At 35.8% G+C, this 16282-nt stretch overlaps 1 protein-coding gene across 1 annotated transcript in view; it reads left to right on the top strand.

Moving 5' to 3' along the window:
* Positions 1-16282, top strand: part of LOC150080550 (carboxypeptidase D-like) — a 297430-nt gene that overhangs the window by 53877 nt on the left and 227271 nt on the right. The window contains 1 exon segment of the mRNA XM_090380730.1: positions 377-663. Within this exon segment, the coding sequence (XP_090236856.1) occupies positions 377-663 (287 nt within the window).

Genomic DNA, 16282 nt, shown 5'->3' on the forward strand with positions numbered 1-16282 from the left:
TGATTCAGTGCATTTAAAAAAAAAAATTCATGCATTACTGTGTCAAGGTTAGTTACTAAATGTGTTGTAATAAGTCACAACTCACTGTGACATACAGTTTCAAGATACAAAGTCAGTTCTTGAACTTTTTAATCACATCTCATATTTTTATAGTCCTTACACTGTAGAATGACAGATGTGATTGAAAGTGAATTTAAATTAGAAAGTTGAGGACTATCTTGTCTTTCTATGTACTTTTAAACCTACATGATTTCAAATGCTACAAGTAACTATCATGAGGTTTTAATGCCCAACAATATATTAATTTATTTCATATATACCTTTTGCTGTAATAAATTAAAAATGAATTGTCTGCTACTTTCTTTTATTTTTTCAGGTGATAAGAATGGAGTTACTGGGAGACATAATGCCCATGATGTTGATTTGAATCGAAATTTCCCAGATCAGTTTCACTTAAATGCTGAAAATAAGGTCCAGGAGCCTGAAACTTTAGCTGTTATGAAGTGGATAAAATCAGTTCCATTTGTTTTATCTGCTAACCTTCATGGTGGTTCTTTGGTAGCAAATTATCCTTATGATGATAATCCAGAGAACAAAGATCACAAATATAGTGCTTGTCCTGATGATTCAGTTTTCCAAAAATTAGCATTAGTGTATTCAGATGTGAGTTTATTTCTGTTTCTACATAGTATAAATTACTTCATTGTTATGGTATTCAAATTTTTATATTTAGTTAATTTTTTTAACAAATTTTCTACCATTTTTAATTGAACTGAGGTGAGTTAACTGAATATTTCATATATTAATGAAGAGATTCCACACTGTTTACCATAAATAGACTACTGATGTTTTAATATAAAACAAATGAAAAAAAATTGTAATGTGTCAAATCTTGTTTTATTTAATGCATTTTTTATTTGGGGAAATCTTTTTATAGATTTGAACAAAAAGTAAATAGATAAATAAGCAATTTTATCTCTCAAAAAGATAGACACTGCATTTACCTGAACATAAGATAATTTTGAATATAAAATGATAATGGGGAATCTTCAGAATTAACAAAAATTCTCATTGCTCTGATCAAAAAAGTTTCCAAGACAACTATATAGAAGTTTGAAGACCAGGTTAATAACTGACAAACAGTGGTTTGCTTTATATATGATCATGAGATTTGTATTCAGTTGGAAAATTCTAAATTTTTATGTTATCTGTGAGCTCTTTAAATTTTCAAGTACTATCAATCCTCAATTTATGTCTGTTTAACTTTTGTTAGTCTATACTTAGGCCACTAGCAAATTGCTACCTGTTATTATTTGTGCCAGTGATTTGCATTTGCTGAAGTTTGGACCTGCTGTGACTGAGCAATGTTAAGTTAAAAAAAAAAAGTGAAATGTAGTTTGATTCTCTTTTATCTACATACTGTAGTTTAAAAATGATGCCACAAAACACACTTGGGTGAATAAAATCAGTGACATTAACCTGTTTCTGAAATACCGTACAGTAAGTTGTTTTCAGTTTTTACTGTAATACATGGGAAAGTATAATGTTGATAATCAGAAAATTGGTTCTTGTGGAAACGACTTGCCAATACATAATACTCTGATATGTACTTAATATTGTATACTCTCTAGTCAGCTGGATTCTTGACAAGCTCCAGCACTAAAGGTTTTTGTATTTTTCATTTAATATTTCATCTGTAAAAATGGGTAAAAGAAAAAGTAATTTCTCAAGTGATGCTGTTGTAATGAAATATTGCAGAAAGGACATTATATTAGAAGTGAAGACAAGAGTGACAAGTTAAATAATGGAAATTGGTAAAATAATTAGCACTTCAACCTGCGTGGAGTGTAATCTGCCTTTAGTTTCTTAAAGAATTAGAGATTATTCCAAGATGTTTCGTGGTACTTCTTGTATCCCTTCTTTAGATTGTAAAGACAGCATAACTGGTAACTTATGGTGACTTCATTTACAGGGAGTCCAAAAAAGAATGGTGGGTTTGAGTAGGCTGTATCTCCAAAAAAAAAAAAAAAAAAAAAACCCCTAACGACAACATATCAGAGTAAATTTTGAGTATTTTCATTCTCCCCACTCAAACAATTTCAAAGATGTCATGGATGGCAGTCACCTATCACCACATTCACTTCCATTCAGCCCAGCACCAGTCAACCATTCTAATCAGTCATGTTTATTAAAAGTAAAGCACATTGTGTTTTGTTGCTAGTCAAGCAGAAATCAATTGTTACTGTGCAATCTATGTTTAGATGTGAATTCAATAAAGATCCTCCACATGAGAATTACTATGACATCAGAAGATGATTTCATCAGTTTGAAGATACAGGAAGTGTTTTAAAAGAGAAAACCTTGAGAAGACCGTGAATATTGGATGAAGTTGTGGAAAGCATTAGACAATCTTGCATTTGCGGCCCAGGGAAATCAGTTTATGTTGCAGTTTCCAGTTGCAAGTTCCAAAATCAACATTGCACAATGTGTTACATAAACAACTTAGAATGTATGCATACAAAATTCAACTTTTGCACCAGATTCAACATTATGACAAGCCACAGAGCATTGGATATGCAAACTTTCTGTTAAATCATATTGATGATGAACAAAATTTTTTAAACACCATGTTCTGGAATGAAGCCATGTTTTATGTCAGAGGATGTATAAATTGTCATAACTGCTGGATATTGGGAACAGAAATTCTTCATGTGGTTAAAGAACATATTTTTGATAGCCCCAAGTGAATGTTTGGTGTGAATTAATGTATGATTGTATCTTTTGTGCCATTTTTCTTTGTGGAAAACACAATTAATTGAGAAATTTAGACATGCTAGAAACTTTTTTCTTTTTCCTCAATTAGAGAAAATGGCCTCTCAAACAACATAATTTTCTGGCAAGGTGGGGGCACCACCATCCGAGCACATACCCCGCCACCCACATGGTGCAACAGGAAACATGATTCATCGGACCAGACGACCTTCTTCAGATCACCCAAGGTCCAGTTTCGATGCTTGTGTACCCATTGTAGGCGCTGTCGCCGGTGAACCATGGTTAGCATGGGCACTCAGAGTGGCCTGTGGCTATGCAGCCCCACTTTCAGCAGGGTTCGATGTACTGTGTTGTGACATATTACTCCCATCACCAGCATTCCAATTACCAGCAAGTTGTGCCACAGTCGCCCTTCTGTTGCCAGGTACCATCCAGGAGAGCCTTCGCTCAACTTGAGCATTGATGAGCCATGGTCGTCCAACACCTCGCTGGCGGTCCGTATGTTTTCCCTCCTCGGACCACTTTCGGTAGGTACTAACCACAGCTGACTGTGAGCACCCCGCCAGCTGTGCCATTTCGGATATGCTCTGACCCAGTCGTCTGGCCATTACAATTTGGCCTTTGTCAAATCCTCTTAAGTCTGCTTCCTTTCCCATTTGAAGAACAAGAGTAACACTGATTAATGGAGCTCAGCGTCAGGTGTTTTTATACCATGTCCCGACCCACGCACATGCTGTAGTTCACCTGCAGTTGCTTCGATTTCCATAACGACTCGCTGGTCATAATGTTTTGGCTCATCGGTGTATAATGCACTGTGTATATTACCTATCCAATAATATGCTTGCAATGGAAATATGTTATTGGATATTAGCATTAGCAGAGGCATACGATGCAAGCAAGCAAGCTTATACAGCATCAGCCAAAAAAAAAAACCCTCCCATTTCACCCCTCCATGCATTACAAGTGTCTGTCCAGCTCCTCAGCCTTAAATTTATTTAGTGTACTAACTTTCACAACAACAGATGGAAGTCTGTTTCACCGAGCAACTATCTGCTGGCTAAAGGCAAATTTCCACACATCTATTATACAAACTGTCTTTCCTCAGTTTGAATCTATGACCCCTCAGGTTCTTACTCTGAGCAAGAGGAAGAATCCCATCAGCATTCAGCTTGCTCAACTGTTCAAGGCCTTATATACCGCAATCAGATTACCTTCCATGTGCCTACTCTCCAGGTGCTGCAATTTGCAGAACTTAAGCCTTTCTTGGTAAGAGCATCCCTTTGTTCCCCTCACCAATCTTGTTGCCCTTCTTTGTACTCATTCTAGCAACTCTACATCTTTCCTAAAATGAGGCCTCCAGACCTATACACAATATTCAAGGTTTGGCCTGACCATTGCCTTGTACAACAGGATAATTACTCCCTGTCCCTGCTAGCAAAATTCCTGTATATCATTGACAAGATTCCATTACCTGCTCTGGCAGCTCATCTGCACTGCTCAGCGAACTTTATATCTGACTGCACAATTAACCCCAGGTCTTTATCGCTTTCTACTCCCCATGAGTGTAGTACCACACAGTTGGGACATTTCTCTTCGGTTATTGCTACCCATATGCAGTACTTTGCATTTGTCAATGTTAAACTTTAGTTGCCACTTCTCAGCCCATTTGCCCAACTTATCTAGATCCAGTTGGAGTAGCATACTGTCTTTACTGTCGTTAACAATCCTGCCAACCTTTGTATCATCTGCAAACTTGGACATTAAGCCTGATATACCTTCATCAATATCATTGATGAATACACAGAACAACAATGGGCCCAGCACCGAACCCTGGAGAACTCAACTAATAACATTCGTCCACAAAGAGCTTCCGTTGATTACCACTCTCTGTCGTCTCCCACTCAACCATCCCTTTATTCATTGTAGCAACTTACCGTGAATGCCATATCGTTTCAATTTGTACAGCAGTCTTCCATGTGCAACAGTATCATAAGCTTTCCTGAAATCCAAGTATATGATATCAAAATTATTTTTTTCATCCAGTTCCTTTGTAACCGCATCATAGTATCCAATCAAATTGGTCAGACAAGACCTCCCTTTAACAAACCCATGCTGTGTCATAATTATTACTGTAGTCATGTCTAGATGATCCTGCAATGCTTGTTTAACCAGTGACTCCATTATTTTCCAAACTTTTGGAGTGAATGGATGGGTAAAATTGGAAGATTGTTTTTTTTTTTTTTTTTTTTTTTTGTCTGATGTTTCTAATATTCTGGTGAATACAACAGGTATTCATGCAATTTTCAACTTATTCCCTTGCCCCCTGGAGATGGTTCTCATTTCAATTTCACAGTGGCATTCCCTTTTCAGTTTCCCTACAGAAATATTACTGTATATATATATGGAACAGGTGGTGTGATCCATTTCAAAATTTAGTGCTTACTTAGAATAGTTTGGGAATCTTTGTAACAAATTTTCATGTCGTTGGGTTGACTTATTTTGTTATAAACCATGAATTATTACCATTTGCTAGCATGCCTGAAATGTAATGTACTTCATATATTAACAAACTTGTTATCTCCTTATCAATTAATTATTAAGATTATAACTTTATAGAACACATGAGAACACGTGTTCGTTTAGAGAACATAAAACCACTAAGTTTAGAGAACAAAAACCACTCTGTGGTTTTATGTTCTCTAAACTTAGCCATTCAGTTTAATTTCAGCTATATAATATTTAGTCTCTCACATATATTTTTAAGTCTCTTTTTTCTCTGTATATATGTACAGGTCGACCATCACTAATCTGGCAGCGTTAGGACCTGTGGGGTGCCGGATTAGTGAGTTTGCCAGATCACCGGTGGTTATTTTAGCACAAACACTTTACCCAACAGTTAACCACCTCATCCTAACACATTGACTGTCAAGCTAATTTAAGAAAAAAATTCCCCAGGAACCAAAAAATATTTAGAAAATAATTTGATTAGTATTTCTAAACTAAATATTGTAATGTCAGTATTGTTGTTTTTTCGCTTAAAATATCAAAAGAAAAAAGTGTTTTTGTCGCATATATGTGGCCGATGTGGCCCAGTACTTTATTTCTTGAGAAATCGTGTCGGCCACATACGTGTGACGCTGTTATGGCAAACATATGAAGATCCACAGAGAAGTACGTTACTACTCTGTGTGAAGGTCATTTGTGATTACTTTATTGCATGCGCGGCGAGTGCTGCAATTAAGTAATTGCGATAAAATAAACTCCCAAACATCGCAATAAGTTTGTCAGTATTGTTAGAGATTTTATGAAAACAAGTTCGTTAACACACTATTATCCATCATATTGTGTTGTGTTTTTCTGTAAGTTTGCACAAGTGTGTTGTAAAAAAAAAAACTAAAAAGGAATGGCTAAAAGAAAATTACTAAAATAAGAGGAACTAAGAGAAATTGTTGGAATTTACAACTAAGCAGAGTTAAACTTCTCACATACACACCGCTGTTGAGTTTTTTCAGAAGTTCAACTCTATCTGTTATGGACAACGTACGGTGTTTGCGCTTTACACCACGAGAGGCACTTCCTTTATGCATTGGAACCATGGCTTGGGCTAAATTTGAGCAGATTATAATAATAAATGCAGAAAAACAAGCATAAATGGCTTGCCAGTGTTTACAAGTTCATGCCAACAGCTGATGCTGCAACCAATGCCACCAAAACAGTATCAGCAGGTCGGTGTGCTGACCGGGGAAATTTTAAATTACATTCACGGAAATTATGTCCGAATTAGTGGTGCAACCGGATTAGTGATGGTCGACCTGTATCTGTTAACAAGTGACACTACATTCACGAGTCTTATATAACAATATATGTGTGGTGTTTAAAGCTAACAGTACTACATTACTAACAGTGCTATGTTTAATATAAGAATTTCTCTTTCCCATTAAATTTTTAGAAAAAAAAGAAATATTAACTGCCTATTGGTCTAATTTTAATGAGATTTGTAAATCTTTTTAAAAGGCTCAAATATAACATTTCATGAAATTCTATCCACTAGAAGAGCCTCTCTTACATGCAGATGGATGGACATGGTGAATACAATGGGTATTCATGCATGCATATATATATATATATATATATATATTTAAATAATGGCTTAAAAGTTTAACATAAAATAAGAAAATAAATAAATAAATATTAAGCTATCATTAGAGGCAGCAAAATGCAAATACTCCACATGAAGCCCAGATATATCCGATAATAATTGGATATATCTGGATATATCCTTTTTTGGATCTCGGATTATCATTTTTTGCCATACTACTGGCTTAAGTTTTATTTTGTTTTATTTTGAATTATCGGATATATATATATAATGGAAAGGCAACTACACCTTCCTTGCAAAAAATCCTTAAATGAAAGACTAGAGTTAGTATAGAAATTAAAGGTGCAACCCAATGCAATTAGCAGTTATAAGAAAATATGCAGGACATTTGGCAGAAACGGAAAGACTAATTCAAGGCCAAATGAAATCACGCATGTAATGCAGTAAGTCCACACCTCAAATTTTTATCAGTGCAGTACAGCCTTATCTCAAATTTTTCGAAAGTAGAAAAAATCTACAATAATTTTAGTAATCATGTTTTAAAACTTAGATTTCAATGAAATATGTTCACCAAATGTGGAACTGTAACTTAATTACATAATTTATTATCATGAACAATCACATTCAAATCATTGCTGTGTAAAATATGTAATTTTGAACATGTGGCCCTACTGCATTATATGTGCAAAATGTCATGTGCATTTAAACCTTGATACTACTCAGTCCAAGGCTTTGAGTCTTTTGAGACAGTGAAAGACCAGGGGGGGGGGGGAAGAGAGAGAGAGAGAGAGAGAGATCAAAGGATGAAATTTTAAAACTGTATGGCTTGCATAACCTTAGGGTGTAATATGAAGCTGCTAGTGCTGATTAACAGGCAACTAAATATTTCTTTGGCAGAGAAGAAAAATGCGTGTGATGCATATAAATTAGCAGGTGACACAGAAGCCTATGGCAGATATAAGCTAGTCTGTAATCAAGTCACAAAGGAGATTAGGCAAGCAAAGGCTGATTATGAGAAATCCTTGGCAAAGGATGCAAAGAAAAACAACAGACTTCTTTACTTATGTAAACTCTAGAAGGAAGGGCAAGAATCAGATTGGTCCCCTTGACATTGGTAGTTTGACTGTTGATGATCCTGCTCAGATAGCTGACAAACTGAATGAGTATTTTGCATTTACATTCACACATGAGGAGTTATTCAAGGAGGAGAATGCAAAAAGTTTATCAAACTCTAACAGGGAGCTAAGTGATTTTGTAATAATGGAGAGCAAAGTGGGAGAGAAATTGTTGAAGTTAAACATAAAAAAGGCAGATGGAATCTATTCAGTTATATTGAAGGAGGCAGTGAGAGAAGTAAGCAAACCCTTAGCCATAATTATGAGAGCATCCTTAGATTCAGAGGAGGTCCCCATGGAGTGGAGATGTGCAAATGTATCCCCAATTCACAAAGGGTAGCACAAATAATTATAGACTTGTTAATTTAACTTCTGTTCCAGGGAAAATAATCGAGTCACTGGTTAAAGAAGTGATGCAGGATCGCCTACACAAGACTGCAGTAATAGTTTAGACATGGCATGGGTTTGTTAAGAGGAAGTCCTGTCTGACCAATTTGGTTGGATACTACGGTGTGGTTACAAAGGAACTGGATGCAGAAAATAATTTTGATATGATCTACTTGGATTTCAGGAGAGCTTTTGATACTGTTGCACATGGAAGGCTGCTGTACAAATTGGAGCGGTATGGCAGTAAGGGCAAGTTGCTGCAATGGATAAATTTCCTGAAAGAGGCCTCTGAGGTCGGGAAAACTCATGTCTAAAAATATATAAATTCATACACCGACTATTGAATAAAATTTAAAATTTAATATGACTACAATCTTTACACAAAAATATTTACAATAAACTATTACGGATCGCTAAAAACTGTAATAAAAGATCATTTACAATAAAATTTGCTAAAATATAAAACATTAAAAGCGCTAAAAACCTGAAGCTTTCGGGAGCATCAGCTCCCTTCTTCAACAGTGATATGACTTCCTGCAACATCTCCTTAAGTAGCAGGCTCACGGTACCTCCACACGTGGTATTTCTCCACGTGGTTCAATCGGCACATGGTCAGAACTGGAAGCGGAAATGTCTCGGGAACGTGGCAAAGAAAATCGTTCATCCGACCTTAGTATAATTGTTTCAAAGATAGGATTAATACGTATACCTCTATCTCTATTCATTGTATTCCTACTGGATGAACTAATCCGTAAACCCTCGAGCCATTTACGTTCCCAGTATCCATGTGCACGATCCAAAATAATAGCGTCCTCTGGGGAGATTTGATGCTGCTTCTCCCAAAAATGTTTGGCCACAGCAGACTTGTTGTATTCAGTGGTTCTTATGGCATTTAAATGTTCCCCCAGACGATCCCTGAGCCGTCGTTTTGTTTCCCCCACATAACACTCCCCACAATCCGGGCATTCTATTCTATAAACCACTCCACTACTAAGATCTTTTGGTACGCGGTCTTTAACCTGAGACACAGCTGTGCACAGCCTCCGCCCAGGAAGCTGTACACAGCATGTCCCGTAACCCCGTAATATTTTATTTTAAATGATCTTTTATTACAGTTTTTAGCATTCCGTAATAGTTTATTGTAAATATTTTTGTGTAAAGATTGTAGTCATATTAAATTTTAAATTTTATTCAATGGTCGGTGTATGAATTTATATATTTTTAGACAATGGATAAATTGATGGTTGAGTGGGAGATGACAGAGAGTGGTAATAAATGGACACTGCTCTACATGGACTAATGTTAGTGGAGTCCCCCAGGGTTCGGTGCTGGGCCCATTGTTGTTTTGTGTATTTATTAACAATATCAATTAGGGTATATCAGGCAATTAGATAAGTTATAGAATATTTTAATATACCGCTGTGATTGGACTAAGTTCAATAGCAAAGCTTAATTATACAGTACTCACCTTAGATGATCTGCAGTGGTTACTTGAGGGTTGCAAGAATAATTTTGGGGTTTAAATAATTTAGAGTTTACATGGGTTAATTAGTAAGGATACGGGATTAAATTAAAATGGAATTAAAATATGCGCAAGGAAGTAGAAGTCATACGTGCATCATTCTCCCTTATCATAGTAGTCTCGCCGGACAATTCCATCGGGTGTTCGTGGGCACTGACATTACTCTGATATTCTCTTCATATAACAAACTTGGGTCATTATTCAATACATATAAAGAAACATATAAATACCCGATAGGCGACATGAATAATATCATATATTTAATTAAATACCAGCAAAATTGCAATGCCTGCTACATTGGAAGCACCACTACCAAGTTTGGTTCTACAAAAACCTCTAACACAAGGGCTTATTACCACTACAACAGTTTCAGAACAGAGCAATCCAGTACGAAACTTACTTTACACGTACATTCCCACAACCATACCCCCTAGTTGATTCAGCCATTACCATTATAAAATTAAAAACTAGTTACAAAATTCTTTAATACAAAGCCCTCGTTATAGAGTGGTTCCGCCGTTACTCTAAATTAAACATCATAAATGCAAAACTACCTTCCAACCTTTCCCCGGTCTGGAATCTCACACACCTAAGATTCCCACATGTCGCAAAGAGCATCACGTGAACATGAAATTCTTTTAAATACAATACACGTTCTCTCCTTGCTTAATATTGCCAACTGACAACATAAAAAACGAAAGTCAACCGTTATGACTTTTGGCCTCACCGTTTTTCACATATTTTAGAGTTCTTAATTCAATTAATTTTTCAATGACAACCATGGACGAAGTCATTCACTTCTACTTCCTTGCACATATTTTAATTCCGTTTTAATTTTTAATTTAATCTCATATCCTTACTAATTAACCCATGTAAACTCTAAATTATTTAAACCCCAAAATTATTCTTCCAACCCTCAAGTAACCACTGCAGATCATCTAAGGTGAGTACCATATAATTAAGCTTTGCTATTGAATTTAGGTATATCAGGCTTAATGTCTAAGTTTGCAGATGACACAAAGGTTGGCAAATAAAAGGAAATTGTTAATGATAGTAAAGACAGTATGCTACTTCAACAAGATCTAGAAAAGTTAGGTAGATGGGCTGAGAAGTGGCAACTGAAGTTTAATATTAACAAATGCAAAGTAATGCATATGGGTAGAAGTAACCCAAGAGACACGCACCAACTGTGTTGTACTACGCTCAGGGAGGTGGAGAATGAAAAAAGACCTGTGGGTAATTGTGCAGTTGGATATGAAGTTCTCTGAGCAGTGTAGATGAGCTGCCAGAGCAGGTCATGGAGTTTTGTCAATGGTACATAAGAATTTTGCTAGCAGAGACAAGGAGGTGAATTATACCTTTGTATAAGGTATAGTCACCTCCATAAGGCAATGGTCAGGCCACTCCTTGAGTACTGCGTACAGGTCTGGAGGCCTCATTTTAGGAAGGATGTAGAGTTGCTAGAACCAGTACAGAGAAGGTCAAAGAGAATGTGAGACGAGCAAAGTGGTTCTTTCACCAGGAGAGGCTTAAATTCTGTCAGTTTCAGCATCTGGAGACTAGGCACCTGCAAGTTGATCTGATTGAGGTGTACAAGCAGTGGTGAGCTATACTGGACTCGCGAGAGCCCATTGTTATTTTTTTTGAAAATTTGCGAACCCATTGTATAGACGATCATTTATTTTACAAATGAAATCCTGAATGCAATTATTAAGTATCCAGAGCTGAAACTATGGTGGGGCAAGCGGAGCCCCATTCCCAGCATTTTCATGGCGCAATCGATCGGTTATGTATTTTAAAATTGCTTCATTTTTTATTTAATTACAGTCGGACCTCTGTTTAACCAACTTCTTTATAGTGAATTTTTTTGATCCCCCCCTTGGTAATTACATTTAAAATAGTTTCCATTGAATGAAGAAAATTTCCATGTAACGAACGGATTAGGGGAGAGAACTTTGTATGCATTGTTCTGACCCCTGGCCTTTAAGCAATTTAGATAATTAGAAAGTGCGAATTAAGGGCGAAAGGGATTACTATTTCACAATGTTAGTGGTGTCCGTAAAACCCATGCAGTCACATACCAAGAAGTCGCACTAGTTAATATGCTTTCCGTAGCCAGTCAGAGGATTAAGAAGATTCTCGAAACGGATTATAGCCTCTGGTCAACGTGTTGTGGTTCCCCTTTACTCCAACAAACAGACATATGCTTCTCGGAGAAGTGAATGATTCATGCCTTTCAGTAAATTTCTCCTGGTCTATGTTTACATGGTCACAGTAGCTGAATATCCATGTGATTCCGACATTTTCGCTGTATTCAAAACTAGTGAGAATAGCAACATAGAGGGGGGAGGATATTATATAAGATATTATATAAACTTTATGAAGATGAAATGTTGGCAGATTTTGAAACTTTGCTGAGCCTTTTACTGTGTAGAAAATGTTCTAAAATATAATGGCATACAGGCAATAATAAAAAAAAAAAAAAAAAAGTATCACCAATCACCAAAAAACCAGCGTGAATTAAGGATGATTGCTAAAGAACTTGGGTCATGTGTTCGGGCCACGATGAGTAGCTTGTAGCTTGCGGATGGCAGTTGTAGGTTGGAGGAATCATCCCGCTTTGTGCAAACATTTTGAATCAGAAGTTAAATATTCTGGATTATTAAATCGACTTTTAAATTTGGAATTTCTTACCCATTTAGCACTAATGATTGACATCCTGCAGGAGCTCTCTTACCTTTCAGAAGCTTTACAGATTCACTATGGTAAAAGCAGATAAATTAATTATTCGAACTATCAGTGCTATTGATAATTTAAAAAATTCTGAAGGAAATTATGAGGCTAAAATTGAGAGCATGTTGAAGTGGAAAGAATTTGTAGGAATCAAAATCGAAAGTAAAAAATTACCCCGGGACAAGTTATTAAATGCATTGTTCTATCCTTAAAGGATAAGTTATTAATGCAACAGGGCAATTTTAAAATAAATAAAGAAAATAACGATACCATTGAAAGAAATTTTAAACATATGCTACCCGAAATTGTGGAATGTGAAAGAACTTTCATCTCGGTGGCAAGACGGTGAAAACTGAATAAGAAATTTAAGTTTTCTGATAAAATATGAAATAAAAATTAATGATTTTAGAGATTTTGTTGAAGACAGTTTATCTTTAAAATCGAGTGAAATTACCTTTTCAATTAAGAAAGCCAGAAAATATCTTTGAAACCATTGCGATTAGCAGTACTGAAGCTGAGCGAGCTTTCAGTGTAATGAATAATATTGAGCAAATGAATGAATAATATTGACAATTAAACATGTTGCAGATTATGACATCTAAATGGAAAACTATTGCTTCAATTTGATCCGGATCATTACGTGAAATCATTCCTCTGTAATCATTGCTCAGCTATTGAAAATCAAAAACAAATATTAATAAAGAAGTAAATTTAGCAATTTTTAGAATAAATTTTTCTTGAATATTTGTGAAATAATTTTTTTCATCTAATCTGTGATTTTTGTTTACTTTTTCTAGAGTGTTTGTTTTTTATGTAATATTTGTTTTTATATTGTGATATGTTTTGTGATAGTTTTTATATTATTTGTAATATGGGAAATATTTCATGTTATTTTTTATTCACAATATTAAAATTTCATCATGAAAAAAAATGTATCCATTATATTTCCCTAGTTGTTAAAAAAAGACGAATAAAAAAGTTGTGCATGTGCCAAGCACACACAGTAGATGGTTTATGCGAAACATCCTTCACGTTTCTTTTGATTTGTATATATCGATTACGAAATAAAAGAACTTTTGTATTGTAAATGTTTTATTGATCATTCACAGATTTTCATAATTTCTGGATACAATGGATTTATGATAACTAAAGTAAGAGATGTATACTTGCGAGTGCAACGTATCTAAATATCTCTGTAAAATTGCACTGATTGATGTACTGATCTTGTAGCTGAAGCGACATACGCAGCTGTTAGGGAAACCTAACAATGGAATGTAACGAAAATGTGAGACGAAAAAAGAAATTGTTGACAAATATTTGTATTGTTACAATCATACTTACTGCAGTAGTTACTTCAGGAAGCATGATTGCATCGTTATACTATTCAAAAATTCTAAAAAGTTAGAACTCCAGACACTGTCATATCCAGTTATCATCGTAAGGCGAGGCATGACGACCAGCTTTTTAAGTTTTTTTTTTTTTTTTTTTTTTTTTTTTTAAGATAGACCTAGGAACGTTTTACACTTTCACTTATACGCATGGTTAAGGGGGTAATAAGCCGCATCTGTCCACTCCCCTAAATCCGCCCCTGACTCGAGATATCATACTGGTCGCAAAAAATGCATCACTCACTCTAATCACACTACTAATAGTGCGAGCGTGGGAAGCACCTCTTGTGGAAGCCGCGGATGAAGTCATTTCCGTGACCTATCAAATTTACTCAGTAGAAAGTCGGAAAAACTGCGAGCCCATTGTTAAAATATTCACAGTTCACCACTGTGTACAAGGCCTTGAATGGTTTGAGCAGGCTCAATGCTGATGGGATACTTCCACTTGCTGAGATTAAGAACCTGAGGGAGCATAGATTCAAGTTGAGGAAAGACAGTTTTAGAATAGATGTGTGGAAATTTGCCTTTAGCCAGCAGGTAGTTGATTGCTGGAACAGACTTCCATCTGTTGTTGTGGAAGTTGATACCTGAAATAAATTTAAGACTGAACTAGACAAACATTTGGAGTGACTGGATGAGTGAAATGGAAAGTTTTTTTTTTTTTTTTTTGGCTGATGCTTTATATGCTTGCTTTCTTGCATCATATGCCTCAACTAATGCTAAAAACATTTCATGAAATTCTGTTCACTGGAAGAGCCTCTGTTATATGCAGATGGATGGACATGGCGAAGACAACAGGTATTCATATATATATATATGCATGCAAATGTGCCTAATAACACTTAGTGAATGTAGATTGCTGAAGCCAGAAACGAGAAGGCAACTACACCTTCCTTGCACAACTATGCAAAAAAGTCCTTAAATGAAAGACTAGGATTAGTGTTGAAATTAATGGTGCAGTCCACTGCAATTAGCAGTTATAAGAAAATGTGCAGGACATTTGGCAGAAATGGAAAGCCATTTCTTTGAAATGAAATTTGAAAACAAATGAAATGTCATGTGCATTTAAACCTTGATACTACTCAGTCCAAGGCTTTGAGTCTATTTGAGACAGTGAAAGACCAGCAGCAGAGAGAGAGAGAGAGAGAGAGAAAAAGAGAGAGAGAGAGAGATGAAAGGATGAAATTTCAAAACTATGTATGTCTTGGATCCTTCATATTGCACCCTAAGGGTGCAATATGAAGCTGCTAGTGCTGATTAACAGGCAGCTAAAGGTTTCTTCCAAAAAGAACGGCAGTCTCATTGACACTGAAGATATCTGTGGTTTCTGCCAGTGTCTCGAGAAAATCTTCAGCTAGATCCCAGATCAATGGAATCAAAACCTGTCTGGGTTTTTAAAACCAGGAAAGAAGAAACTAACCTGTTGCTTGGTTCAAATTTTGCAGTTGATTTTAAGTTGCACCTCCTGCTTATTTATTATGCTGAAATCTTAGGAGCACTCCGTAGTTATGTTAGTATTTGTATAATCAGGTCAAGTGATACAAGGAAGCAAAGTAACTGCACATTCAATTCTACCTTTTAACTTTGCCACTTTCTCACTCTACCTCAACTACTTTGAAAGGCAACTTATTCTACTGATGAACAACATACTGCCCAAAGGTGAACCTTATGAGATATAATTTTCTATTGCTTACCAAAATTTTGTTTGCATCCCTTTGTTCCACTTTCACCTACAATTGCAAAAATAATTCCCTCATTTATTTTGCTTATTATTTTCAGGTCTTTAAACATCTCTATATCATGTCACATCTGAGGCATAATCTTGTGCTCTGCAGTCCATATAAGTTTGGGACAAGGCATAGAGTTTCCAGCCAAGTTGGTTTCCCTTCTTTGGACCCTCTCTAGAAGTTCTCTGTACTTTTTTTAAGTGAGGCTTTCATACCTGAATACAGTATTCCAAACGAAGTCACTGTTATTTTATAAATAGGAATAATAACAACTGTCTCCCTTCTGGAAAAGATATTATTGATCATTGATAGTACAACCTAAGCCTTCCTGGCTTAGGGTGTATTATCAATGAACAATACAACAAACTTTGACAACTTTCCCTGTATACCCATATCAATATCATGGAAGAAAATAAATCCATCAGTTACCACACTCTGTCTCCTTTTATTTAGCCAGTCTCTGATGCACTTAAGAAGGATATTATTCCCAGAAATCTCAGCATGCTCTACTTTGTGCAGTAACCTCTCATTGGAGACCA

This window comes from Mastigoproctus giganteus, chromosome 9, assembly GCF_048544385.1.
Source record: "Mastigoproctus giganteus isolate SK-2022 chromosome 9, ASM4854438v1, whole genome shotgun sequence".
NCBI lineage: Eukaryota > Metazoa > Arthropoda > Arachnida > Uropygi > Thelyphonidae > Mastigoproctus > Mastigoproctus giganteus.